This window comes from Pan paniscus, chromosome 6 (genome assembly GCF_029289425.2).
Source record: "Pan paniscus chromosome 6, NHGRI_mPanPan1-v2.0_pri, whole genome shotgun sequence".
Lineage (NCBI taxonomy): Eukaryota > Metazoa > Chordata > Mammalia > Primates > Hominidae > Pan > Pan paniscus.
Window position 1 is genome coordinate 147,989,374 of NC_073255.2, and position 27,817 is coordinate 148,017,190.

Consider the following 27,817-nt stretch of genomic DNA (forward strand, 5'->3'; position numbering starts at 1 on the left):
AGAAAGAAAGAAAGAAAGAAAGAAAGAAAGAAAGAAAGAAAGAAAGAAGAAAAGAAAGAAAGAAAGAAAGAAAGAAAGAAAGAGAGAGAGAGAGAGAGAGAGAGAGAGAGAGAGAGAGAGAGAGAGAGAGAGAGAGAGAGAAAGAAAGAGAGAGAGAAAGAGAAAGAAAGAAAGAAAGAAAGAGAGAAAGAGAGAAAGAGAGAAAGAGAAAGAAAGAGAGAAAGAAAGAAAGAAAGAAAGAAAGGAAGAAAGGAAAAGAGCTTAATTTGAAGTAAGAAACCCATGTATTATATATAATATCATAATATCAGAAGTATTACAAAGCTGCCTGCATAACTTTCATAAATAGTATCATTTTATACACATATTGAAGTAATCAGAAAAAGTGCAACAAGTAGGGTTCATTTTGATATTTTTCTTTCCTGAACAGGACAAGCAGATCACTACAATTAACACCTATTGTGAATTTACAGGGATTCAGGTAGAAAATAATTCATGTTAAACAGAGGTTCCAAACATCATTAACAGAGACTGAGAAATTGGGCCAGTATGCATGAGAGCACAAATCATAAAGGTCATGTGTGTTAATGAGAAAAAGACTATTTATTAGCTTGCAATTTAAATATAAAGCCCTTCTCCCTCAATGGCTTAAAATGGAGCAATATCCTATACCTGAGGACAAGAAAAGGCAGTGCCCTCAATTAGATGAACAACTCTCACGGTCCCAAAACTTTTATTGTTGTCACTGAAATTCATCATTCTGATTTTATTTTTAGATTGTGATATCTTTTACATTACAGACAGAAAGCTTGTGAATAGAACCCATCCTGTACTATTGTATACTTTTTTGGAAGTTTAAGAGACTATATATTTACTTTTACTCAGTTGCCAAGCAGCATATTTCCTAACTTTTGTGTGTGCTCCAATCAATGCTTTACATTTGTTCTGAGGTCAAAAAAGACAAAAATATTTGCAGATATCATGAAAAAAATCAACATGTCATTTAAAAACTAAAGACATCCATCTTTGGAAACTGCCATTTTATTACACAATGAGAAGAAAACAAAAGCATGGATTTCAAAAAGAGGTGACAGATAATTATGATACTGTATAAATATTAAATGCAATTGTGATGTTATAACTACTAAGAAGTAATTTAATTTTCTGAATACATATTTGAGGAATCCTACCCCCAACCCCCAACCTCTGCGCCAGGCTAAATAAGCGAGGTAAACACTCATGACACAAGGCTATGCAGCATTCACACTTGAGGTCAAAAATTCAAAAATAAATCCATAACAACAGGTGTTATCCTAAAAGTACTGAGATGTTCCCCATGAAAGACCAACAATTTTGGATTTTTAAGAAAATAAAGTAGAAATGCTCTATCCAAACACATTTTTTAAAACTCACCTTGGGTCATTTCACAAATATTTATTTCTTAGCAATCAATTTTCCTTTGCTTATAAATTCCTGTTTCACTGATTTCAAATGAAAGAATTCTTTTACAGGCACCTCTTACTAAAGCCAAGAAATGGAATAATACCTTTAAAAAAGATAACTGTAACTGTGGAAAGGCACAGAATGTAAATATAAACCACAGTCAGTGACTGATCCTCCATCAGGGCCATATGAATCTCAGGATATTTATTGTGCTATCTACGTGAGAAAATGCATTCTCATTTTAAATAATAACACTAGTAATCTCTTTGTCCATTAGAAATAAACCAGTGCAGATACTGTATATTCAAAGTAGCCCATATGCACTAATCAATGATCTAACCAAAGCTTTAAAATGGTTAGTTTTCTATTTCCCTTATTCATTCATTACCCTACCCTGTTTGGAAAACTTTTTAAAAAATTATTATTTCCATCTCAGTGTCACAGATACACTGCAACATTGTCAAATAAAATTATTGTTTCTGGACTAACAAAATCTCTATTTTTCTTACAAGGCAAACCCATCATGTTATGACAAAACCTACTACATTTACTAGAGAAAAGCAGAGCCAAAACTATGAGCACAAATAATACTTCTCTATGTCTCCCCAGTATTTGACATTAGTAACATAATGTGCCAGAGTTTCCCTGAATAACTGCAAGTTCCTCTTCCTACAATACTTCTGTAAATACACAATATGGCCACATTCAATTTAAACTTCCAGTTAGACAATATCTAGTCAATGTCTACTTCACAGGAATAGTAGTAAATTCTAGGAATATAGCAGTGAGCAAGATAGATCATAATTTCTGCCCTTGTGGATCTTAGAGTTCGAAAGTCACATAAGCTGGGAGTCAGATATATTTGGAGAGTTTAAGGGAGAAATTATACCTTCCATAGAGAAGCTGATCATAATGCTCATTGGTACAGTAGCTCAAATACAGTGTGTCTATCTCAGAAGTGACAGGATCATCCTTTCCTTTGTGTTCCTACAGTTTTCACTTCTTTTTCCCCTTTCTTACTATCCAAAATACTTATGCTTATTTAAGAGTTGCTGAGTTAAAAAATCCACGGGGGACAGAAATTCTAGGAGACTGGCCATATAAAAAACAGTAGACAAGAAATAAGTGAATGGATTACAATGAAAGAGATACCTCCCACAAGCAAATGAGGATTCTTGAGCATTTATTCAATAGATGTTTCTTAACTATTTATGTGCCAGTACTGAGTAAACAATGTCGAGCAACATACAGGCCCTAATGTTACTAACAGTCTTGCAAAGGAGAAAGACATTAAGCAAATGATCATTAAATATATAAATACAAACTGTGATAAATGTTATGAAAGCAAAACATGAATATTGTCTTAAAGGGGCCTGATCTGAACTGTAGGTTCAGGGAGGATTTCTCTGAGAAGATATTGTCTAACCTGGGAGAGTTGAGCTAAATAGGTGCAAAGGAGGAGGAAGAACCTTCAGGGTAGAAATGTGCATATGTTGTGTAGAGTTTGGGAAAAGCAAGGTAGGATCTACAACAAAAGAATATGTCTAGGTACAGTGTGGCTGGAGGAGAGGAAACTAGAGAATATGCTGAGAAATACAACTGAAGACATATACTCATGCAAGTATATGAAATATACTAAGGATTTGGATCTTCATCTAGCAAGAAGCAGCTTTGTGAACATATGCACATATGTCAAAAGGGAATATGTGTAGTTGCCTCTGTAGACAGGAACTGTGGCTGGAGGACAGAAGCAGGAAGGAGACTTACTTGTCACTGTATAGGCTGTTGTGCCTTTTCAATTTTATCTGTGTATGTCTATTACCTATTTAAATGAAAACAATGTCATCTAGATATTTAACTCACTGGCTCTATTAGGAAGAATTAATTATCAGAGACCAAACAAAAGGCCATTGCTCTGGTCTGGGTAGGCCAAGCAGCAGCAGAGATAGTAAGAAGTTCAGAATGATAATGGATTTGATAATAAAATCAACAATTTGTTCCAACGGAATGCCAAGTAAGTAAGAAGATACAATAGGAACAGCATGTACCCTAGATGACGCATTAGCTGAACTCTTCCCACTTGCTCTCAAGTGTCAACTGAGCATCGCGTCAGGGTGAATCCTGAGTCTGGTGGTTGCAAAGACTTAAGTAATACTAAGGGACTATTAGAATCATGAGCTACTTCTTACTAAGAAGCACAATTCTATGAAGCAAAAACTTGGGAGAAAAACAATGTGTATAACTCAGAGCACTTAAAAATAAATAAACAAATAAAAACACTATTCCAAAGGATGCATTTGGCAAATTGTGCTGTTAAAGGCAAATGCTAAAAGTCAGCTATTCTCTGGATATGTTGGCTCCATTCATCATTCAATGCCCATTCAGAGTAATTATTGAAAAGTACGGAAGCTAGAATGCACATATACTGACTTAGGTGAGATTAAAGGAATATCAACAAAAACTAAATTTTGTCTGAAGGTTAAAAATGAATTCAGAGGAATATAAAAATAAGTGAAGAGAAGTTGTTATGTAATATACCCACAAATGAGTGCAATAGCTAAAATATCTTTCAGGGAACTACAAATGCTAATTAAAAACTTATAATTCAAAATAGATGGATCTGTGCTGTTCTTGTCAATATAACATGCTTTTTTATGAGGAAGGAAAGAGGTGGGGGAGGGAGGGGAGGAAAGGGAGGAAGGGAGGGAGGGAGGGAAGATTATCTTGTTTCTCTGATTTCTTGCTAGCTTTAAAAAGAGCTAAATATTATTTTTCTTTTAATATTAAATTCCCTTTCACTTATCTGGATCAAGAATGCCTTCTCAAATCCTCCCTCTAATCCAAGAAAAACACCAAATAAAAATAAGCATACTTATAGGGAGTACAGAAATTGCCACTAGAACCCAAATGATAGCCTGTTTGTTTAGCTTAGAACCAGACCTCAAAAACTAATAGGAGAACAGTCAAACATCTTAGAAGTGCATTTCCAGCAGCCTAGGCAGAGTTAATATTAAATGTTGCACAGAAAGCAAGAGCCCCTACATCCTGCTCTATCATCTAAATTGTAAACTCCACGAGGGCAAGAACCAAGTCTGCTCTATGCCCAGGGTCAACACAGTAACAGGAATGTAAAAAGATCTTAAAAAATATTTATTAAGTTAATGGATGAAGAAGGGAATTAAGAAAGAAACGTTTTGAAAAAAACAAATCGATATTGTTCTATCTGCAATTGAATTAGATGTGTTCTGGAGGCAGAAGCCTTAACTGGGTGCCAGAGGTAACACTGAGTTTGACAGATGCTGCTGCTACTAAATGTATCCTCCATCTCCTAACATTTCTTTCATTGGCTCCATCTTTGTGTCATACGTTTCTTGGCTAAGGTCTTGGCTTTATATTCATAATAATTAATTTGTTCTTCCTGTGGCTCCAATTATTTCAGAGCTCTTCTATTTAGTTTTCTACTTTCACAATCACATTTTAATTTGAAAAGCTATTTCTTATTATCTGTTCCTTTTTCTTAGATGCTAATCTTGTTTTAGAGACTCAATATTCTCTCAAATTATTTGGAAGAATTTATAATTTCTATAAGTTTTCCATTATTCCCTAACTAAATTTTGTTTCCTCTCAGGTCAGGGGGCTGTTGTTGCTGCCGTTGTTGTTGCTGTTGTTGTTGTTGTTTTAAATTCAGTCCTATACATTCACTGTTTTGAATCTTCCTCAAATATCTTGTGATTGATGGTTCATATAAATCAATAAGAAATTGGTTTAATTAATATAAAGGTCTTGCATGGGACTTTTCTGAAATTCTTTATCTTTCCCAATGGTTTCCCTCCAAAATGAGAGCATTGACTGAAAGTTGTCTGTAGGCAACAGAGACTTGTAAACTGGAAGGATTACATCAACATGCATGGAAAAATATGAGAACACCTGTTGGCAATATCTCTAAGCAGCCACATAAAAAGGGATTTATCCAGTAGGTCACTTTATTGCACTCTTCTCTGAGACATAGCTCCTTTCTCCTCTCATTACTTTTCCACCATGGAGATTCAGACTCCTTAGGCTTAGTCCTCTGATTCACTCTGGGCCTGAAAGCACATTAGTGGCTCTAGCCCTCCATAGACAGACTGTTTTAATTTTAGTGGTTGCGAGGCAGGAGCGACCACTTCTGGAATGGTAAAGTAAGGACCTCCAAAAATCTACTCCTCCATAAAAGCAACCAAAACACAAACAATTGTCAAAATAAACTTTTTCAGAACTCCAAAAGTTAAACAAATGCTTGCAATGTTCCAAGAAGAATTTATTCAAGAAAAATAGCTGAATCTTGCTAAGAACAGTGAGCTTTCTATGGTTTTAAATTGCTGCTTTGGGAAACAGTTTGGTAGTTCCTGAAAATGTTAAAAATATAGTTACCATATGACCCAGCATTTCAACTCCTAGGTATACACCCCAAGAGTACCGAAAACATATGTCTATGCTAAACCCTCTACACCAATGTTCATAGTAACATTATTCATATCAGGCAAAAAATAGAAGCAGCCCAAGTTTTCATCATCTGTTGAATGGATAATAAAACGTGGTACATCTATACAATGGAATTTTATTTGGCAATAAAAATAAAATTCTGATACATGCTAAAATATTGAGGAATCTTGAAAACATTATGCTAACTGAAAGAATCCACTCACAATAAGTTAAATATTGTATGATTCCAATTACATGAAATAGTGAAAACAGGCAAATCTATAGAAACAGAAAGTAGAAGTAGACAGTGCTTGCTAGCCCTAGGGTAGAGGAAGGAATAGGGAATGATTGCTAGAGTGTGTGCGTTTCTTTTGGGGATAAGGACAAATGTTCTGAAATTCCATAGGGGTAATAACGTACAACTCTGTAAATATATTAACATTCATGGAATTACGTACATTAAAAGTGTGAAACCTACAGTATATGAATTATATCTCAATAAAGTTGTTGTAAAAACATTTCAGTAGATGACAGTTTTTACCTGGGGCAAAAATACTATTTAAAGAAGACATATTAAGGTGAGATTATTGCAATAATTTCTGTCTTTTAAGCTTCACAGAGGACACTTCACAGATTTATTTGCTTCTACCTTTATTCATTCTAAAATTACTTCTGGGAGTATAATCTCACAATTGCAAATAGTGGATGACATACGTGTATGTGTGTGTGTCTGCGTGTGTGTGTGTGTGTGTGGGTCTGTGTGTGTTACCAAATGAGTATATTAGTTTATTTATTGTCAAATGATTATACTTTGTTATGAAACACTTGAATAGTAATAGTTCCTCTAAGTGCTTCATGTGGAATAACTCACTGAATGTTCAAAGCTATTCTATGAGGTTGGGACTATCATTAACCATAGGAAAAAAACTAAAACAGAGATAACTTAATGAGGCCAAGATCACAGATAGAGTAAATAAAATTTGAATCTAGACAGGCTGGCTCCAGAGTCTGTGCTTTTATCCACTTGCTGTGCTGCTGCTGTAATAAAAAATTTTAAAGAGTACGTTAAAAGTAATACAGTAAGTAGTTATGTTGAAGACATCACAAATATACAACACAGAGAAGATAAAATAAAACAGAACTAAAACCAATCCCTTCATGTTTTATAATAAGTTATTACAGCTTGGGATATAATTTCAGTGATAACAAGTCAGAAGTCAAAAGAAAGAAGATGTGGTCTGAAACTGTTGAGTGACTCAAAAAGTGGATCTAATAATGAAAACCACTGATATTGAAGATGCATGTAAAACACTGAAAGATTCTTCATGAAATATAAGAGCAGAAAAAAGTAATATGGTTGGCCCTTGAACAACGTGGGGTTTAGGGGTGTCAACCCCCATGCAGTTGAAAATCTGCATTTAACTTTTGACTCCCTCAAAAATTAACTACTAATAGCCTACTGTTGACTGGAAGTCTTACAGATAACAGAAACAGTCAATTAACACATAAATAAACTAGTACTTACATATATTTTATACATTCATGACATACCTAACTTTTCTTAACTTTTTTGATATTGCTAGACTAATTGGTTCATCTGAGTTTATTCAAATTGTTGCAAATGTCCAAAAAATTTTCCAACATATATAGGAAAAAATCCATGTACAGACGGACCACACAGTTCAAATCCACATTGTTCAAGTATCAACTGTTTATTTAAATAAGTATATGTGATTTATATAACCCACATAACAAAATTAATAAAATAAAATGTTAAATAGCTATTTGAGTCATCTACAATGATGTATATGAAAAAGTGGGAGAATCACTTTATGTTCAAGATTACCTTTCTTTGAAGAAAGAAGCAACTCATCAAATTTTTATTTAAAACATCCAAAAAACAACTGCTGGCTATTCTTATACCCCGTGAAGTAATACACTGACAGTTCACCAACAAATTTGGATATGTCAGGGAGCCAAACCTTAACAAAATTCCATTTTACTTTTTATTTTATTTCCAGTACTACTTCGTTTTATTTGACTTTGTCATGTCTGCCTTTATTATGCAGTGACTTGCAAGAAAACGTAAAATCTCAACCATGACATGAAAACCAAATAGAATATTATGATCTCTTTGTAGGTTTGACAATGTATTGCAATTTGACATAGGGGTTGACATAACCCACCAAAGATACATGCTCTCTATTTTTAATTTTTAAATAAGTCTTGTCATCGTATGTTCAAATCTTTATTCCTCAAGCATCTCCAAGACACAGGGTTTACTCTCATTCCTAGGCTGTCAGTCAAGGGGGTCCTGGTTCTGCCTCCCTGACAAACTTCCCTCAATAGCTGCTCCCTTTCCACTACAGGCAAATGAACTTCCTGGTATTAAAGAGTACATTACCTGCTATTACATTAAAGATCGTGAAAAAACCACTCATCTTGACAGTACAAACTTGCACCAAACCTCCAACTGAGTCCCTGGGACAGAGTCTGACAGACCTTTGCTATAATTGGCTCTGCCACTGAGCTGGCTTCACAATTCAAACATGAAACAAACCTAACAAAGGAGAAGCAAGGTTGAAATGTGTTTTGTCCTTTGTTTTTCCTCCAAGCACTCAAAATACTCATTACTATAGAATTTTACGCTCTCAAAGTAAAAACAATTCTTATATAAATATGTAAGTGTGTCTACAGATATACATATGTATATATTCACTTTATGGTGGAAAATGCAAGCCTTATTGGCTATTCTTTTCTCAGAGAAATAAGCATGCCCTACTAATCTTTTTTGAGATTAATTTTCTCTTTGGTCTCCTAGCAGATTACTTCAGGTTACCTGCTTTTCTGCATGGCTTCCATATAACCAACTGTGCCATTTCATTAGCCACAGTCCATTCCTGATGCCTGGAGAGATTACAAGCACTGGTGGCTTTTATTCCATAGGAAAAGCTGTTTCCCACCAGAGAACTGCTCTGTCTGCCTGTGTTAGGGTCAGAATGTTCTAGAGAATACTGTCCTGGGATTCTTGAGCAAGCTGGCCAGTGTGACTCCTGTGTAACAGTGAACTATTATAAGCACTTGAAAACAGACTTTGAATTTTACTGATCTGTATAACATCTAGGCCACCTGCCAGTGTACCTGAGCATAAAGAAAGTTCAATCAGCATTTGTTGAACTTAAATAGTAATTGAGAAAGGGAAGGCCTCAGTTCTACTGATAGCCATTTGGGATCATACAGTTTATTTTTCATTTTTTTCCACATCTTTAAAATGTCTAGAAAGATCTAACAACCAGCTTACGTGAAATATAGGGCACAGAGAAACAGGTTCAATGAAAATACAGGGATATAATCACCAAAATTCAACATGTGGGAAACTACAGCAAAATTAACCTGGTTTCTTCAACAAATAAATTGTAATGAGAGAGGGGGAGGAAGAGAGAAAGAGACAGAGACATAAACTGACCTATGGAATTGAAACTATATTTAAGGGACATAACCAAATGTAAAATGTGGACCTCCTAATTTTACCAAAACGTAACATGTGGACCTCCTCTTTTGAAAAAACCAAATGTAAAAAATAAACATTACATTTATGAGTCAATCACGGAAATCTGAACACAGGGCCAGATGCGGTGGCTCACGCCTCTAATACCACCATGTTAGGAGGCCGAGGTGGGCAGATGACCTGAGATCAGGAGTTTGGGACCAGCCTGGCAAACATGGTGAAACCCCATCTCTACTAAAAGCACAAAAGTTAGCTGGGCGTGGTGGTGCATGCCTGTAATCCCAGCTACTCAGGAGGCTGAGGCACAAGAATCGCTTGAACCTGGGAGGCGGAGGTTGCAGTGAGCCAAGATCGCGCCATTGCACTCCAGCCTGGGTGACAGAGTTTCACTCTGTCTCAAACAAACAAACAAAATCTGAAAACAATATTTGAGATTAAGAGAGTACTGTCGAAGTTTTAGATGTGATAATAGTATAATAACTCTGTATGAATGACCTTATCCATAGATATTGATGGAAATACTTACAGATAAAAATACTATGGTGTTGGGGATTTGCTTTAAAATAATCTTGGAAGGGAGAAAATCGGTGAGGTTATTGAAGCTGGAAGATGCATACATGGTATTTTACTAGACTCTTCACTATAATTTAGTATATGTTCAAAGTTTTAATATGTAATATTAATTGCTATTAATTACATAATCATAATGAATTTGAAATTTTCAATGCTTAAAATCCATACATTCCCCTCCCTTTGAGCACTTAATGTTACCACTGCATTACCATTATTTAAACCACCTTGCCTCTTATGTATAACTTTTCCTTAGGCTCTTCCTCAATTCACCAACAGTATAGTACTCCCTTTTCCCACTGAATCCTGCAAACATCTCTGTTACTGCACACATCACATTTTAGCACTGCATTTGTTTATTTCTCACACTAGCAACTTCTTAGTAGAACAAATTTTGAGAAAGAAAATCTTAATTTATTAAGCACAGTATAATAGAAAAATAGTTACATATACCCAAAGTTATTCCTTTGTCATCCTCCCTAATAAATGAGATTACTTGTTTAAGCTTCAGCTCAGTCCATAAAACTCTACCAGAACAAAAGCAGATACTAGCAAGATGTAGTATCTACTCTATCCCCAAATCAGCTCCTCCTCATTAATAGACAAAAAGGCCATTATTTCATCTTCTCCGAAGTTTTACTATAAAAATAATGTCTATTTACTTTCTTCTAATCCCATCTTCTCACTTTCTCTTTTTAAATTATTATCTATCTCTACTGAATTATGAGCTAACGAGAAGTAAATGCCATTCTTCTTAGTATTCCAGAACTTAGGACAGTGCCAGGTAAATAGTGGATAGCTGTATATAAATATATATAGATGAATGATGAATGGATAGCTGGATAAATATCAAGACTCAACGTAATATTTTTGTTGATTTTTCTGGTTAAATATAAATGCAAAAACTTGCAGTTTTACTGTAAAGAATTCTAAAGGCCTTTAGGTAGGCCAAAATAGAATATATCATACATGAGGGGAAAGGAAGCATATATCTCTAAAATAGCATTTTATATGTTTAGGAGTACTGCCTTATGGCAAATAGCTAGTTACTCAATTTTTCTTTTTTAAAAAAAGTTCTTAACAGAAGAGTATTTAAAAGTCATCATGACTTTGGGAATTTTAAAGAAGATTTATAGGTATTCAAACTTCACTGTCAATAAAATGTCAAAGCAAGGCCTTATACCTACTAAAGTTAATTTTTTGTTTTATATATTGAGACATACTCTAACAATAAACACTATGCTACCACATAGAATCAGAACAGTGCAGTAGTTTGTCTTAAAAACATAATCAGTAAATAGTATAACTTTTTGTTAGTTAATAGGGGTAATCTTAACTTTGCAGCCTTCTGGATTGTTAAAGGATGTTTTGATTTACAATATAAACTAAACTGGGCCTATCTTTTCATGGTAAAGATGGAAATTGACCAGTTTATGTATAAACCTACTCTTGACTAACAGAAATCAGTAAACTATGAGGCCATGTTATTTTTCTTTACTTATACTGTACTTGGAAACATAGTAAAAGTGTCTAAAATTGCAAATGAAAAATGATTAAGCTCTTAACAAACATATATACAACACAGGAAAAAAGGTACTCACCTTTTAATGAGAACTATATATTTTTTTATGGTAGTAGTACAATAAGCACACAAATCTCCAAAAGTTACCAAGTCTGGGACACTATAAAAATCAATTTTTCATTCAATGACTGCTCATATCCATTCAGCATGAATTATTGCCTTATTAAGTACCAGAGACTTTTTCTCCCTAACTGCACACCCCATTGTACCAAATCTAGTTAGATGAAGCAGAAACAAATTCATATTTCCTAACACTTATTCAAATTCCTTGGACTAGAAACTGCACTGCTGAGAGTCTTCACATTTCATCAAATTATTCTCCCAGTAAGTTTTTTACTAACAAGGCTCTCCTGTATCATTGCTTTTTTCTTTTTATGGAAAATGAAAGGATCCCCACTAATTTCACAGTACAATGTTTCATTTATTACTCAATCTTGTTTCTTAGTTTATTAAAATTAAAGAAGTATATGCTCTATTATACCACACTATTATATTTAATAGTTAGCTTAAAATGTTAAAAATAAAATTAAAACTACTTTAAAGTACCTTTAATAGATATTTCTAAAACCCAACTGCTTTATCTTTACTAACTGGCTAGCTATTTATTTCTTAGATTTCTAAAGTCCTGCTAGAAACATAATAAGGGTAGATAGGCATTAGCATTATTATCTACCATATACATACATATTTTTAGGATCTTCCCAGTGAGAATTATAAGCATCACATCAGCAAATAGAATGTGATTTTTTAAATACAATAAGAAAAATAGCACCAAGAAAACCCAAACTTCACCATGAAAAGAACATCCCTTTTTATCACTACAATTGTTATATTAGACTTTCAAATTAATCTCAGTAAAAAGAAAATAGTGACGGAAAACCAATACTGGTTAAACTAACTACAAGAAGGAATTTTACTTGGAATGTAAGAGCCTCATTGCTCCAAATCTTACTTGCTGTGAACTAGGGATAATCAATAAACTCTTAATAACAGTTCGAGTTTACATTTAACACAAGAGATGGCTGCAATCTAAAAATCATTGTACATTAGTTCGGTGTCCTTTCTTTGTTGTTATTGTTGTTTTTTGACACAAGGTCTCACTCTGTCAGTCACCCAAGCTGGAGTACAGTGGTGTGACCATGGTTCATTGCAGCCTTGACTTCCCAGGTTGAAGTGATCCTCTTGCATCAGCCTCCCAAGTAGCTGGGACTACAGCCCTGCCCCACTATGCTCAGGTAATTTTTTAATTTTTTGTAGAGACAGGGTCCCACTATGTTGCCCAGGTTGGTCTCGAACTCCTGGACTCATGTGATCTCCTACACCTTGGTTTCCCAAAGACTGACATTACAGGCATGAGCTACCACATCCAGATCATTAGTTATTATTAAAATTCTGCTGGGGAGGAGAGATATATTCAAAGACGTATGGGTAATAATTTTGCCTTCTTCCCTAGGATCAAGATGAATATGGCTTTTCTGTTTCTGAATTTGTTGTAAGAAACAGAAGAACCCAAAGTTTCCAAAACTTCCTTAAGTGGAATGCAGATATCATTGCCGTAGTGTGTGTTGTTACTTTGGGGCTGGTAATGCAAGCCTTGAGAATACCAGAGCAGCAACAAAGCTGGATAATAACATTCAACTCTGGCTGCCTCTGCTTCTGGGGAGAATGTCACTGGCAACTGCTTATCCACTAGGAAAGAGAGAAACGAAGAAATATTCACTCCAAATATACTATTTAGATCTTCTCTGGGTAGTCATTTTCCTTCTTGGAATAAATAAATTGGAACATTAGAATAGGTAAACTAAGCTCTCTTCTAACCAATCTCTAAGCCATTTGAAATGCCAATGTGGTCAATAAAAATTTTTTCACTAGAAAGTCTTGCATTTGCATTCCTCTGTCTCTCTGTCTGTGTATATATATAATTGCACATAAATTTCCATAACAATGGAAACTTGTGTGCATTGTCATGGAAATTTATATGCAATTTTATATATATATATATACACACACACACAGACAGTCATGTTTTCTACTGAACAAAAATAATATATACTTTTAAAAACTTTTCGTTGTTGTATAACATAGATATTGTAAAGTGTAAAAATTTTAGGCATAGCTTCGATGTATTTTCATGAAATGAACTCATTTATGTCCACCATTCCAGGAAGCTTCCTTTACGCCCCATCCCAGTGATTTTGCCTCTTTAAAAGTAACAAAAATTTTAAACTCTGCCATTTTAACTTTGCCTGTCTTGGAACTCATGGAGATGAAAATATATAATACGTACTATTTTGTGTTTGACTTATTTGCTCCAGATTATACCTGTGAGATTTATCCATGTTCTTTGTGTTGTCATATTTTATGCCTTTTCATTGCTCTATAGAATTTAATTTTATATCTACAAGATTTTTATTATTTCTATTCTTGACAGACATTTCCATTGTTCACAGTTTATTTAAAATAATACTGTTGTAGACACTCTTGTATAGATTTTTTGGTATAGTTACACACATTTTTTGGTTTGGACTGTATTTAGGATTAGAATAGGTGGGTCATAGGAGATGCTTAAGTTCAGCTTTAGACTAGGCTGTCAACAGTTTTTCAGAGTGGTTATACCAACTTACATTGCCATCAGCACCTTAAAAGTTCTAGTTGCTCCACATCTTCCCTCTCCAATACTTAGTATTTTAAGTTACTTTACTTTCTAAATATTAAATTTTAATATTCAGGCATTTTGTTATCTGCTAATGTTAGTCCTCCAACTTTATTCTTCTTTTTCAAGACTGACCTGGTTACTCTTGGGCGTTTGCATTTCTCCCACAAAATCCTGTTGAATATTTAATTGGGATTACATTAAATCTATACTCAGTTTGCTAAGTCGACATTGACACAATTCATAAACACATGATATATCTTTCCATCTTTATTTAGGTTTCTTTTAGTTTTGAAATGTGTGCACAAGTTTTACAAATCTTTTATTCTTCCTTAGGTATTTGATGATTTTGATGCTGATATTAATGTCATCTTTTAAAATTTTCATTTTCTAAGTCTTTCAAGCTAGCACAGAGAGATACAACTGACTTTGTGTGCAGACCTTGTATCTAGTATTTCCTACATATTTGGAACACCAGACTGGTGAAGTCTTCTAGGCCTGACATTTTTTTTCTGTGAGGAGGTTTTTATTTATAGAGTTTATTTTCTTAACAGATATGACTATTCAAATTTTCTACTACTCCATGTGTCAGTGATGAGAAGACGTGATTTTCAAGAAGTCTGTCAAGTTCACTTAAAAGGTGTTTAATATCACTGATCAACAGAGAAATGCAAATCAAAACCACAATGAGATAACATCACACTCTAGTTCAAATGGCTTTCATATAAAACATAAGGCATTAACAAATGCTAGTAAGGATGTGGAGAAAACAGAATCCCTGTGCACTGTTGGTGGGAATGTAAATTAGTACCGCCACTACAGCGAACAGTTTGGAGGCTCCTCATAAAACTAAAAATAGAACTACCATATGATCCAGTACTCCCACTGCTGGGTATATACCCACAGAACGGAAATCAATATATCAAAGAGATATCTGTATTCCCATGTTTGTTGCAGCATTATTCACAATAGCCAAGATTTGGAAGCAACCTAAGTGTCCATCAATTGATGAATGAATAAAGAAAATGTGGTACCTATACCCAGTGGAGTACTATTCAGCCATAAAAAATAATAAGATCTTGTCATTTGCAACCACATGGATGGTTCTGGAGGTCATTATGTTAAGTGAAATAAACTAGGTATGAAAAGACAAACTTCACATGTTCTTACTTATTTGTGAGAACTAAAAAAACAATGGAACTCATAGAGGTAGAGAGTAGAATGATGGTTACCAGAGGCTAGGAAGCATATTGGAGAAGGAGTGGGGATGGTTGGTTAATGGACACAAAAATATGGTTTGAGAGAACGAATAAGATTTAGTATTTGATGATAGTACAACACTGTGTCTACAGTCAACAATAATTTATTGCACATTTAAAAACTAAAAGAGTGTAATTGGAGCATTTGTAACACAGAAAGAATAAATGCTTGAGGTAATCGATATCCCATTTACCCTGATGTGATTATTACACATTGTATACCCATATCAAAATATCTCATGTACCCCCTAAATATATATACCTACTATAAAGCACAATTTAAAAAATAAAATAAAATAATAAATATTAAAAGAGAAAACCATAATTAAACAGTGAACACATTTTCTGGATATTATTGGTGATTACACGACATTAACTTACTGTAGTTGTCTGCACAAGCATCCCAAATCTGGCCCCGATGACATCATTAGAATATATTACTATTAGCACTACATTTCTGTCAGAATTTTTATTACAGTTTCCTAGCTTGTGAGCTAGAAACTCTCATCCCATACTCTATATACAAAAATAATACTTTATTATATTTTTATTATTCCAGAAGCAAAAACACATTTTGTCAAAAACTCAGAAAAATGTAAAATAAGATTACAGTATTTTTTACATGTCAAAGAAAATATACTCCAATATTTTCAACTCTTCAAAGTACTCTGATTATAGGTATATAAGGTAGATAGATATAGATACACATGTAGAGAGAATCATCAAAGACTGTTGCATACCAAATAAAGTCAACACTAATGACAGTAAAAACATAATTCATAAAGGTGAGATTTTTAAATTGTATAATATAATCCATTATAGCACTTGCAACTAAACACTGTTCACTACATACAGAAAGTAGTGACAATTATGCCTCGAGGTAATGATGTGCTCTTACAATTGCTAAGAGTAATTTCTAAATGAAAAACTGTTATAAGATGCAAATTTAACTTTCATCCAAAACTCTAGTTTTTCGAATCACAGTTTTCAGTTCTTTTAGGACATTCCCATACTCATGGGTGCTATACAACTGTCTATGATACTGTTTCTAAACAGGTAAGAAGTTATATTGCGTATACGTTTTTTCAAAGATCCACAAATACATATTCTGTTGAATAATGTAGACAATAAATGGGGTTATTTATTCCAGTTTTCTTGAATTATCAAACTGAAGAACAAATAATTTGTTCTGTGAGTAATATCTAAGTTTCCATTCCAAACTATTCAGCCCAAGCTTAATATAAAATCTAACTGGAAATCAAGGACTAGTCTAACCTTTCTCCAATAGATGCTTTATGATTACACCTAAATTTAGAGTATCGATGAAATAAACATAACCAAAATTAAATGGAGAGTCTTCTCTTCTTTTATAAGCATATGCTTAATATCCACATACTTATTCCACCAAATGTCATAATGTACCTTTAGAAGTTCTAAACTAGGTCACATAAAATTATAAGTGTTTTGAAATTTAAAATGTTTCTGTCAGCATTCTACTAAGAAAGGGTATTTTCGGTTCAAGTTGATGCTGATGATTTTATTTATTTATTTAGAGACGGAGTCTTGCTCTATCACCCAGGTTGGAGTGCAGTAGCATGATGTCGACTCACTGCAACCTCCGCCTCCCAGATTCAAGTGATTCTCCTGCCTCAGGCTCCCAAGTAGTTGGGACTACAGGCATCTGCCACCACGCCCAGCTAATTTTTGTACTTTTAGTAGATATGGGGTTTCACCATGTTGGTCAGGCTGATTTCGAACTCCTGACCTCATGATCCACCCGCCTCGGCCTCCCAAAGTGCTGGGATTACAAGTGTGAGCTCCCACGCCTGTCCTCAGGTCGATGCTGATGATGTTTATACTTTAAAACATTTATCTGGTTGATGTGTTTTGCTTGAAAAAACAACAACCTTTTCTGTAATATTTTTAACTTCTCCAAATTAAGAAAACACTCAGCCAGCAAAAATAAATTCACTAAACAAAAGGAAGGAAACAAAATAAATTAATTTTTAAATAAGCTAACTGCCTTAAATGGGGAATAGAAGGCCTGTGTTTTGTTTCTAAATTTTTTACCAATTTGTCATGAAGGCTTACATGAAGAAATGAACTCTTAGACAAGCACAGTCCAACAGAAATATCAGGTGAGTCATATATGTAATATTAAGTTTTCTAACAGACACATTTAAAAAGGAAAAAAGTGAACTTTTGATAATATATTTTACTTAATATACCTCAAATATTATTACTTAAACATGTAATCAACATAAAAAGTATTAATGGGGTATCTTACGTTCTTTTTTTTATTACTATGTCTTCAAAATCCAATTTGTATTTTATCCTAGGGCACATCTCAATTCAGACTAGCTGCATTTCAAGTGCTCCAAAGCTAATGGTATCAATTTGCACAGTGCAGCTTCACACTTTTGGTTCTTCACTTACTAAATCATATGATTCTTAAGGGTATTTTAGTACTAGTTTTGTAAAATTCTAATCGTGGTTAAAACTGATCAGTGATGAGAGATGCTAAATTCTTCTTCATCCCATAAATATGAGCAAACACAATAAATCAGTATTAAATATATCCAAAAAATGCAATAGCAAAATACAGGCGAATTTCACTTATGTAATTTATGAAAGTATGCCATAAGTATGTTTGTATTATTATAAATAAGTTATCCAAAAATATTAAAAAGCTACAATAAAATGCTTCAGAGAACTGCTATACATAGGAAAAATGATAAATCCCACTAACAAACCTTTGAGCAGTGTTTTTGCTTAGGTTTATACATATTAGAGTAGTCTACTGCAATTTCTATAGATCACATATGCAGTTTACAAGAAGCCTATATGGACACTAAAATTTAAATCATACATGTTTTAAGGCTGGTATGGTGAGTAAGTCATTTTGCATATAAGTGAGTAAATTAATTAACATCTATGACTCAACTGGCTCTTTACTCTTTATCACATATATGTTGAGTACTCTCTGTTAAAAGTTTAATGACTTAAATTTTTATTAAGATAGAAGGCTATAAATTCATGAGCTAAGTATGTCATTTAGCAAGTTAGACAATGAGAAATAAAGTAAAAATAAAGGTAATTGAAAATAATAACAAAGATATGAATAAAAATTAAAGAAATATAAAATAAAATAAAAGTAAAATTTAAAAATATAAAATAAATATAAAAATGAAGAAATATAAAATATAAGATAAGATTAAACAGGAATCACAAAACAAAAAGTTAATTCTTTGAAAAAACAAAGAATTCAGATAAACTTCTGACGAGTTTGAAAAATTAATGAGAGCCAAATAAATATTAGAAATTGAAAAGGTAACATAATCGGAGATTTAACAGAATTAAAAGATATAAAAGAATTCTGTGAATAATTATCTGCCAATAAGTTGAAAAAATGTCATTAAATAGAAATATCTTTATAAAATATAGTTGATCTCAACAAAGAATACAAATAAATATACAACTTTTAAATAAATGGAATTATTTCCTTAAAATCTTTCCATAAATACAACAGACTCCGCGATTTTTCAATGCAAGTTTTATCAGACTTTCAATATCCAAAGCATTTCAATCTTATACTTTTCTAGAGAATGAGGGAAAAGGGCATGGAAGGGAGGAGTGATTTATTTCCCAACTCTATGAAGTCAATATAGCTTTGACGACAAAACAGAAAATGACAATAGAACAAAAAATAATATGCCCTCTTACTCATGTATGTATATGTAAATATCCTGAACAAAATGCTATAAACATAAAATCCAGTGATACATAAAACCATTTCTACTGTTCGACTAAGCTAACTTTTAGGACTACAAGGGGATTATAATTAAAGGAACTATAAATGTCATTTACTATATCAACATTCTATAAGAAAAAATTATAATTATCTCAATAGATATAGAAAAAAGTATCTGATAAAACTGATTACTCAGTTATGGTTAAAAAAATAGCAAATCAGGAAACGAAAAAGATACCCAAAATAACCTTCAGTAATGATGAATTTTTTAGGTATCCTACCATGGTATATTCAAATTTCACAAATGCTTCAAAGCACATTCCTCAAAATTCAAGGATGTGAGTAATAAGTATGCTAAACAAGTGTATTGTATGGAGTAACAGTATTAAATACCAATTTGCTCAAAATATTAGTGAACAGACTTCAGGATATTCATTATCTACAAGGTTTTTGATCCTAATGAATGAAATGTCTACTGCAAAGAAGCAATTTATTCATTTCATTATAAATAATTTTATTGACAGGACAATTTTTAAGACAACCTGACAAACTAAAATGTCTCCACTTCAAATAAAGTATCCAACATTTAAAAAAAATTATATTACGATATGCTTTAAATAGAATTCTGATGTTGAACTCCGTAATATGTGAGTATGTATGAGTTACCACTTGTGTTTAATAACTGTTAGATGGCTAATGTTAGTCCAAATGATGGTCTGCTCTGGTTAACACACTAAAATTATTTATATCAAAATCAGAAAATCAATGACTGCAAACCAAACCAAAAGTAAGGTCATACCAGTAGTTTTTATATTTATTGATAAATAAATTATTGATCGCTAAGATGTTGTTAAAAATTATGTCTTTTACATCTCCCTAAATGCATTACATGTATGTATTTCCAATGAGTTTTTTAAATGTCCAAGACATGAAATTTAAAAGAATCTTGAATAAATTTATTAAACCCTGAAATTTGATTAGAATTGTACGAATTTATTCCTAAACTCATCTCAAGGAGCAATGACCTCAGGTAAACACGCGCTCTTAGAGTCATATGGGATAAAGAAGTCTGGCAAGATTAAAAAGGGAAAATGTGACTTTTTAAATGACAGTAAGTATAACAAAAATATACTAAAGTTCATAAAAATATATATTACAGTCATCAAATGTAGTCACCTACTCAGCTCAGGGAGGGCACATCCTCCACAGGGATTCATCCATTCTCCATTTTAAAATTGATTTTAACTTTACAGAAGGCATGTTTGTGAATCAAGGAGGATTCCAGATTTTGAGCGAGTAGTTTTTTTTTTTTTTTTTTTGCCCCATTGTGTTTGCCAAGCCCCATTGTTAGATAAAATTTCCAGCTAGAAGGTATGCTCTTGCCAATGACTTTCTCCTGACCAAACTCTTGTCAGAATCCTCTGATCTCCGCTTGACTAAGCCTCAAACTTGGTGGATAAAAACTGCAACCTCTTCGCACAAATGATTTTGTCTAGACACCCCCGCCCTCAACAACATAAACACTAAGAGACTTGAACAAACACTAACATAGTTTCTAACCGCTCAAGGCCACAGCCCTAGGATGACCCCATCCCACCTTAGAGCGCCTGCCTGAAAAAAGCTCAATACTGCCAGGAGAACTTGCTGTTTGTTTCAGCCCCAAACCAGATAGGCACCTGAACCCTGCTCTTATAGAGCAGTTGCTTTAGAAAGCTTGCCATTATAAATGCTTTTTTGCCCTTTGGGACAATCTGCTACCCCAAACTGTTTCCTCAAGGACCTGAGCGCTCTATGAGATGCAAACATTCTGGGAGACAACTGTCACTCTCACTCCCAGACCCTGTGGGAGTTAAGGCCCAACTTCAAGTGGGTTCCTTGCTCTAATACCATTGCCTCCTGTCATAAAGATAGATTGCTTCTCCTCTGGAGAGGCGTCAATTAACAAACCCATGTGGCTTCATCACATAGACCAACCCCTGTTAACACCCCTCAGTGCCAGTCCCTGGCCTCTAAAAAGTCTCCAGCTTTTTGTTTTGGTGAAGTTGAGTTCAATTCATGCTGGACTCACTTCCCTACTGCAACTATTTATTACTGAATCAAATCTCTCCTCAGTGCTTTAACTAGTGTCTAGCTTTGTTTATCCTTGACACTCTGAAAAAAAGTTGATAATCCCCTAACTGTCAATATTCTGGAAGTTAGTCTCAATTCTGTCATGTGTACGTCTCTGCCTTGTCATAGAACATTAAATTAAACCCTAAGTGGCTTGTGTGGATTGGTATCAGTTGGAAACTTAGCTGGTGGAGTTTCATGAGCTTTAGATGAGGGTAGGGAGGGATAAGGGGCTTGATAGATTTTCTATAGGTTTTGTGTGCAGTGCAGCCAGCTAGACTTGAGATGCAGTGGATGATGCCCCAACCCAGGGACTCTCCAAGGGAATGTTTTTTAGGGAATTCGGTCTATAATCCAATAGTCTGATATCTCTTATTGAGAATGTCTTTGTTCTAAAGTAACTCAGCTTTGCTGTATCTCAGGGGAGACTAGGCTGTTGTTACCTTAACTACAGATGTAAAGACTAGAATAGATGGGGAGGAGACCAAGAAGGAGCTTTTCCTACTATACTGGAACAAGCTATAGCACAAAAGATCAGAAATAGCTGTAAGAAGAAAGTACTATGCAGTAAGCAGAACATAACATTTAGAGGATTAAAACCAGAACACTGGTAAAGGCATAGTATGACAATAGTTATAAAAAGGGAAGGAAAGTAGGAGAGGGGGAGGGAGAAGGGGAGGGAGGGGAGGGAGGGGAGGGAGGAGAGGGAGAGAGGAAGGAAGGAAGGAAGGAAGGAAGGCAGAAAGGCAGGAAGGCAGGCAGGCAGGCAGGCAGGCAAGAAGACAGGCCAATTGGCCAACTTCAGACATAGTATTAGGTCGGCGCAATTACTTTTGCACCAACCTATTGCAGGGAGTGCTGACAACAAGGTAGAGCTCTGGGAAATCAAAAAGTGACAGAAAGCCAGCTAGAAAGACAAGTAAGCAGCAGAGGGAGTCCTGTCACTAAGTGGATGGGACCCATTCACAGGACATGTTGTGAGGAAGCACTGGGTCACTAGGGAAGTCACCATAAGCTCAGAGATTGACACCAGATGGATTTACCAGGAATGGGATGAAAGAGTGGAGTGATCCCACAGCAAGACATAAAGAGCCCAGTTATCAAGAACAGGGTAGTGATACAACAGTACACAGTGACCTAATAACGCTGAGGCCCAGAAAACTGGATCCAGTTTAAATCTATGAACTTTACTATCAGATGAGTCAGAAAAGCAAAGGAAGGGCATAATTAATTATAGGAATCAGGCCAGGCTCACAAACATAGCATCTGTCAAGTTTTGAAGTCACTTAATTCAAACAAAGAGCTTGGAAGGGACATGCGATTTTGTTCATTTTGTTGTGAGCTGATTAAAAAAAATTTTTTTTTGCTAGGTTATTTATTGTTTTGGGTGTGGTTTTTGTAGCTTTCTTTTTTTCCAATTATTTTTTACTGTAGAGAAATACACATAGCATAGTATTTACTATCTTAATTATATTTAAGTGTAGCATTCAGTGGTATCAAGTACATTCACATTGTTCTGTTACCATCACCACCATTCATATCCAGAACTTTTTTCATCATATAAAACAGAAACTCTGTACCCATTAAACAGTAATTCCACATTCCACACTCCCCACATCCCAGGCCCCTGGCAACCTCCATTCTTTCTGTCTTTAAGGTTTTGACTATTCTAGGTACCTCATACAAGTAAAATCATACTGTATCTCTCTTTCTGTGACTGGCTCATTTCACTTGGCATAATGGCCTGAGGGTCCATCTATACAGTAGCATATGTCCGAACTTTCTTCTTTTTTAAAGCTGAATGACAGTCAATTGTACATATACACCACACTTTGCTTATTAATTCATCTGTCAATGGATATTTGGGTTGCTTCTGCATTTTGGCGATTCTGAATAACATGCTATAAATGTGAGTATATAAATATATCTTCGAGACCCTGCTTTCAATTCTTTTGGATAAATTACCAGAAGTGGAATTGCTGGATCACAGGGTAATTTTATGTTTAACTTTTTGAGGAAATGCCATACTATTTTCCACAGTGGCTGTTTATTTTTTAATGCATTTAAGCTATTTTACTATTTTAACTGATTTCATTAGTGTTTTGCTTATTTTTATCTACTTATTTTATTTAAAAGTTCAGTTTTAAAAATCATGATTTACTTGTTTCAAGTGATAACAAGGAACAATCAGGATAAGGATAATAGACTTCTGATAAGCGCTTGACTGAAGCTGGGGTTAACTCTACAAACACCTTCACAGCACCAAAAGAAATCTCCCATACTCATTCTGGGTCATCTCTTGGCTCCTAGGAAAAAGACTGACAGCATCTTGAGATCAAATTGCAGCTCTGCCTTCTACCATTTGAAGGCCAAGCCCCCGGCAAGTTATCAGGATTATAGTGCATTCTCAATTAATATAGGTTTTGATTAATATTAATGATTGCTCTCAGCCAATCAGCAGAGACTAAGACTGAAATTTCTCTCATAAGTGAGTGATATATTCATCCTCAAAGAGAGCTCAATAACCTAACTGGATTGTGTCATATCAATTATAAGAATATTTAGTCCTTAATTATAATCTTAAAATGACAAGAAAAAAGTAGCAATTCATATTTTAAAATTATTTCATTTAAACCCCATGAGTGAGGTTAATAACAATGGAAGGATTATTATCTCCACTTCATAGATTAAGAAATTGATGCTTAGATGGGTATCTTGCCTAGTTAATTAGTGACAAAGCCTGACTCTAACCCAGGAACTTCAATAAATGAAATCTATAGTCTCTACATAGATTTAAATTCTAGACAGTCAAAATCTAGTCCTTAAACTGTCTATGAAGTTCTTATCCAGAAGTATAATTATTTTACTAAGAAACTAGGATTCCTCCCACCCTGGCCTGCTTGAAAGTAAACTTTATTATTTATTATATTATACTCTCTCCTATCCTTTTAAATAATGTCTTAAGTTACATAAAAAGAGAAGCAAATATACTTTAACAATCAAGGAGCACCTGGGATTTCAGAGCTTCCTTCCCACAAGTGGCCTCCATTACCCTAAGGTAGTGCCAACTGCAGAACATTAGAGTTGGTTAATTCGTGCCCCACACATACTGTTATTAGTTTCCTAGGGCTGCTAATACAAAGCACTACAAACTGGGCGGCTTCCAAGAGAAATTTACTCTCTCACGGTTACGGAGGCCAAAGGTCTGAAATCAAGGTGTCATCGGGCTACATTTCCTCCAAAGTCTCTGGGGAAGAATTCTTCCTTATTTTGTCTAATTTCTGGTGGTTCCAGTCATTCCATGATTTGAGGCTGCATCACTTCAACCTTTGCCTTTATTTTGCCTATCCACTGCTTTCACCTCTTCTCTGTGTGTCTCTTCTGTGTCTCCTTCATAAAGATACTTGTCATTTGATTTAGAGCCCACCTGGATAATCCAGGATAATCTCATCTTGAGGTCCTTTAAATTGCATCTGCAAAGATTCCTTTTCCAAGTAGGATGAAATTCACAGGTTCTGAGAAATGGACACATCATTCGGAGGGGGGGCGAGTCACCATTCAACCCACTACACCACAGAAAAACCCAACACTATCACAGGCCCATGTGAAGCTGTTATGATGCATATCACTTGGCAATGTTCTACCATTTAGTCTGATCTCTTATTTACCACTTTACTATTTTCCCATTTGAGGGGACTTGATCTGACCACGTCATGAACCACACCTGCTCTCATCAAAGCCTGTCTTTAGATCTTTCCTCTGATTATGTCCAGTAATATACAATTTCAGCTACTTTTGACTGGACCCTAACTAACTGATTATCACCATGCTCTGTTCTGGACTGTTTTTATGGGTTCCCTGCTGACTCCACTCATGAACCACAAATCCAAAACATTTCTTTTTCACTATGAAGAAGCAGTCTGCTCTGCAAAAAATGACCATACATCCCATTTTGCACAAAACCTTGCTGGTTTACCTGATTTTTCAGCATACTTCAAGCTCAAGATTATATGCACATCCTAACTCAGGTGCCCCTCAGCTTCAAACCAAATAATATCAGAAGGTTACCAAATGAAATCATATTACCCCAAACTCCCCCAAAAAAATGGATTGTTGCAGTTTCCCTTACCTTTAGTGTATTGACGAACATGCTTCCCAATGACTAAATTATCTTCACCGGGATATAATATAAGGGAGAATCAAGTATTAGGCTTACTCTCTAATATCCTTCTAAGGATTTAACATCACGTGCCTCGAAAATAGCTGGTCCTAAGAACACAACAAGAGCCTGTTGTGTTTACTCAGAATCCTCAGTAAAATAATGTTGAAAGAAAGAATGGCTGTAGTGATTTAAGTTAACATCTAAGATTTGGCTTCTGAGCTATTGGGTATATGCAATATGAATTCTTTCATGAACCAGAATAATACCTTTTCCATTAACTACTCTGCTTATTTTTTTTATTTTGCAGATCTCTGCCTACCAATCTAGGTGTTGTTTTGTTGTTGGTGTTGTTTTTACACTTGAAAGAAACTAAGAGATTTCTACTTACTTTGTTCAAACAGTAAAATTTTTGCATAGAAGTTTTCAGTCTTAATAAATTTCATTAAGGTCTATAGAACACTGGAAGTATGTAGCTTTGTGGCAAAATTTGAAACTTGATTTTCTGCTGGATATGTTGTCTGTAAAAATGGACTTAATTTTGAGTGTTAAAATCACTTATAAATATGAATTTAACAATTTGATAAAATGATTTGCAAAAATAATCCAATTATTTGTGATTGTTTTTTACTTGTGGGCTTTAAGTTCTGTTTTTTTTTTTCTACAGACCTGAACCTTTGCTTTTATTTGAGCATTCTAAACTCATTTAGCTGGAAAACCAAATTCCCCGTGGTCCCATTATGTACGTTGCTAAGCAAACCATCTAGCAGCATCTATAAACAGGAGGTTTGGATGTGAGCCAGTCTTATAAGTTGAGAGTAGGTCAGTGCATTTTAAACCAGCACATCATTAATGAAGAAAGGTGTCTTGCTGCTAAGCCAGTTTATATTTTTTGGGGGCAAATATACACATTTATTGACCTATGCTAAATTGATTTTGCTTTTTTACCCCTGCCTTTGAAGCACCTTCCATATTGCTATATAGATTTTACTTAACAAGGACTTCCCTAATTTGAAAAACAGATCTAAAGATAATCTTAAAGCTCTACTTGTATACTTTTCAAGCAAAGCTGTATAATATATTCTATCCCTTCCCTACATTCTTTCTGTAGGAAATAATTTGTCATGAGTAAATAATCTGGCCTTTAAAACTGACACTAAATGGAAAGATGCTATGGCTTTTGAAATGGATATTAGATCATCTGTTACCAAATTAAATTGGTATCAGTTTGCAAGGAGTACCATAAGAAAGTACTACAAACCGGGTGCCTTAAACAACAAAAATTTTTGTCTCAGTCTGGAGGCCCAAAAACAAGGTGTCTTCATGTAATAGTGAAACAGTAAAAGAGTTATGAATATTATAACTAACTCTATTTTTGTTAAGGGGCCCTTACCCGATTCCTACACCTAGGCAAGGATAATTTTAGAACAGTGAGGTAATTTGCAAAAACAGCAATCATGTAGTTTTTAAAAGTAACGCTGAGATTAAAGGAGAAGTATGTATACAACTATATATTTTGTTAAAGATTTATAGGAGCATTGTGACCTGACCAAAGAAAAAGACATTCCCAACCTCCTTGGACCCTCCCTGGAGCCCAGATGCCTGCAGTGCAGTCATTAGTTACCTCTTGATCCCAATTTCCAACTCTTTCTCCTTCCCTTCACTTAAAAATAGCCTGAAATTTGTACTGACTTAAGATGGTACTTCAGGACATTAATCCAAAATTTTCTCAGTTGGCTGATTCTGAAAAATCTGCTTCTCTTCCCACCAAATCTCATCTCTCACATTTGGTTTTTGAGCAGTGAACAACCAAACTTGAGTTTGGGTTACATTCAGGGTTGGTTTCTTCTGAAACTAGGTTTGGTTACATTCAGGGTTCTGAGGGAGAACATGTCCCACGCCTCTCTCTTGCTGGTGGTTTCCTGACAGTGACAATCTTTGGTGTTCCTTGGCTTGCAGTATCGTAACTCCAATCTTCCCATAGCATTTGCCCTGTGACTCTCTGTGTCCAGAGTACCCTGCTTTATAAGAACACAGTCATACTGAATTAGAGCCAACCTTAATGACCTCATCTTCATTTGGTCATCTGCAAAGACCTTTCCAATAATGTCACATTCACAGGTACTGACAATTAGGACTTCACGTTTTGGGGAGACACAATTCAACACATAACAAAATTCATTCATGAAGAAATGTCACAGACTACACTGGCACACCAGTATTTCTACATTTCTATCAGATCCAGTGGTTCTCTTCTTTTATTGTCTCCTTTTGTTTGTTGTTCATGGTGGTATTTTGTTATTTAACTTCCTATATTAGATT

The 27,817-nt window shown here is 34.6% G+C and overlaps 1 protein-coding gene across 10 annotated transcripts in view; it reads right to left on the minus strand.

Moving 5' to 3' along the window:
* Positions 1-27,817, minus strand: part of IMMP2L (inner mitochondrial membrane peptidase subunit 2) — an 888,203-nt gene that overhangs the window by 475,746 nt on the left and 384,640 nt on the right. Inside the window, exon 4 of one of the 10 annotated variants that reach the window (XM_034964836.3) lies at positions 4,200-6,942. The exons of the other annotated variants lie outside the window; for them this stretch is intronic. Within the exon in view, the coding sequence (XP_034820727.1) occupies positions 6,921-6,942 (22 nt within the window). The 3' untranslated portion in view covers positions 4,200-6,920. Of the gene's footprint in view, positions 1-4,199; positions 6,943-27,817 lie in introns of those variants that run through there. 10 annotated transcript variants of the gene reach the window in all.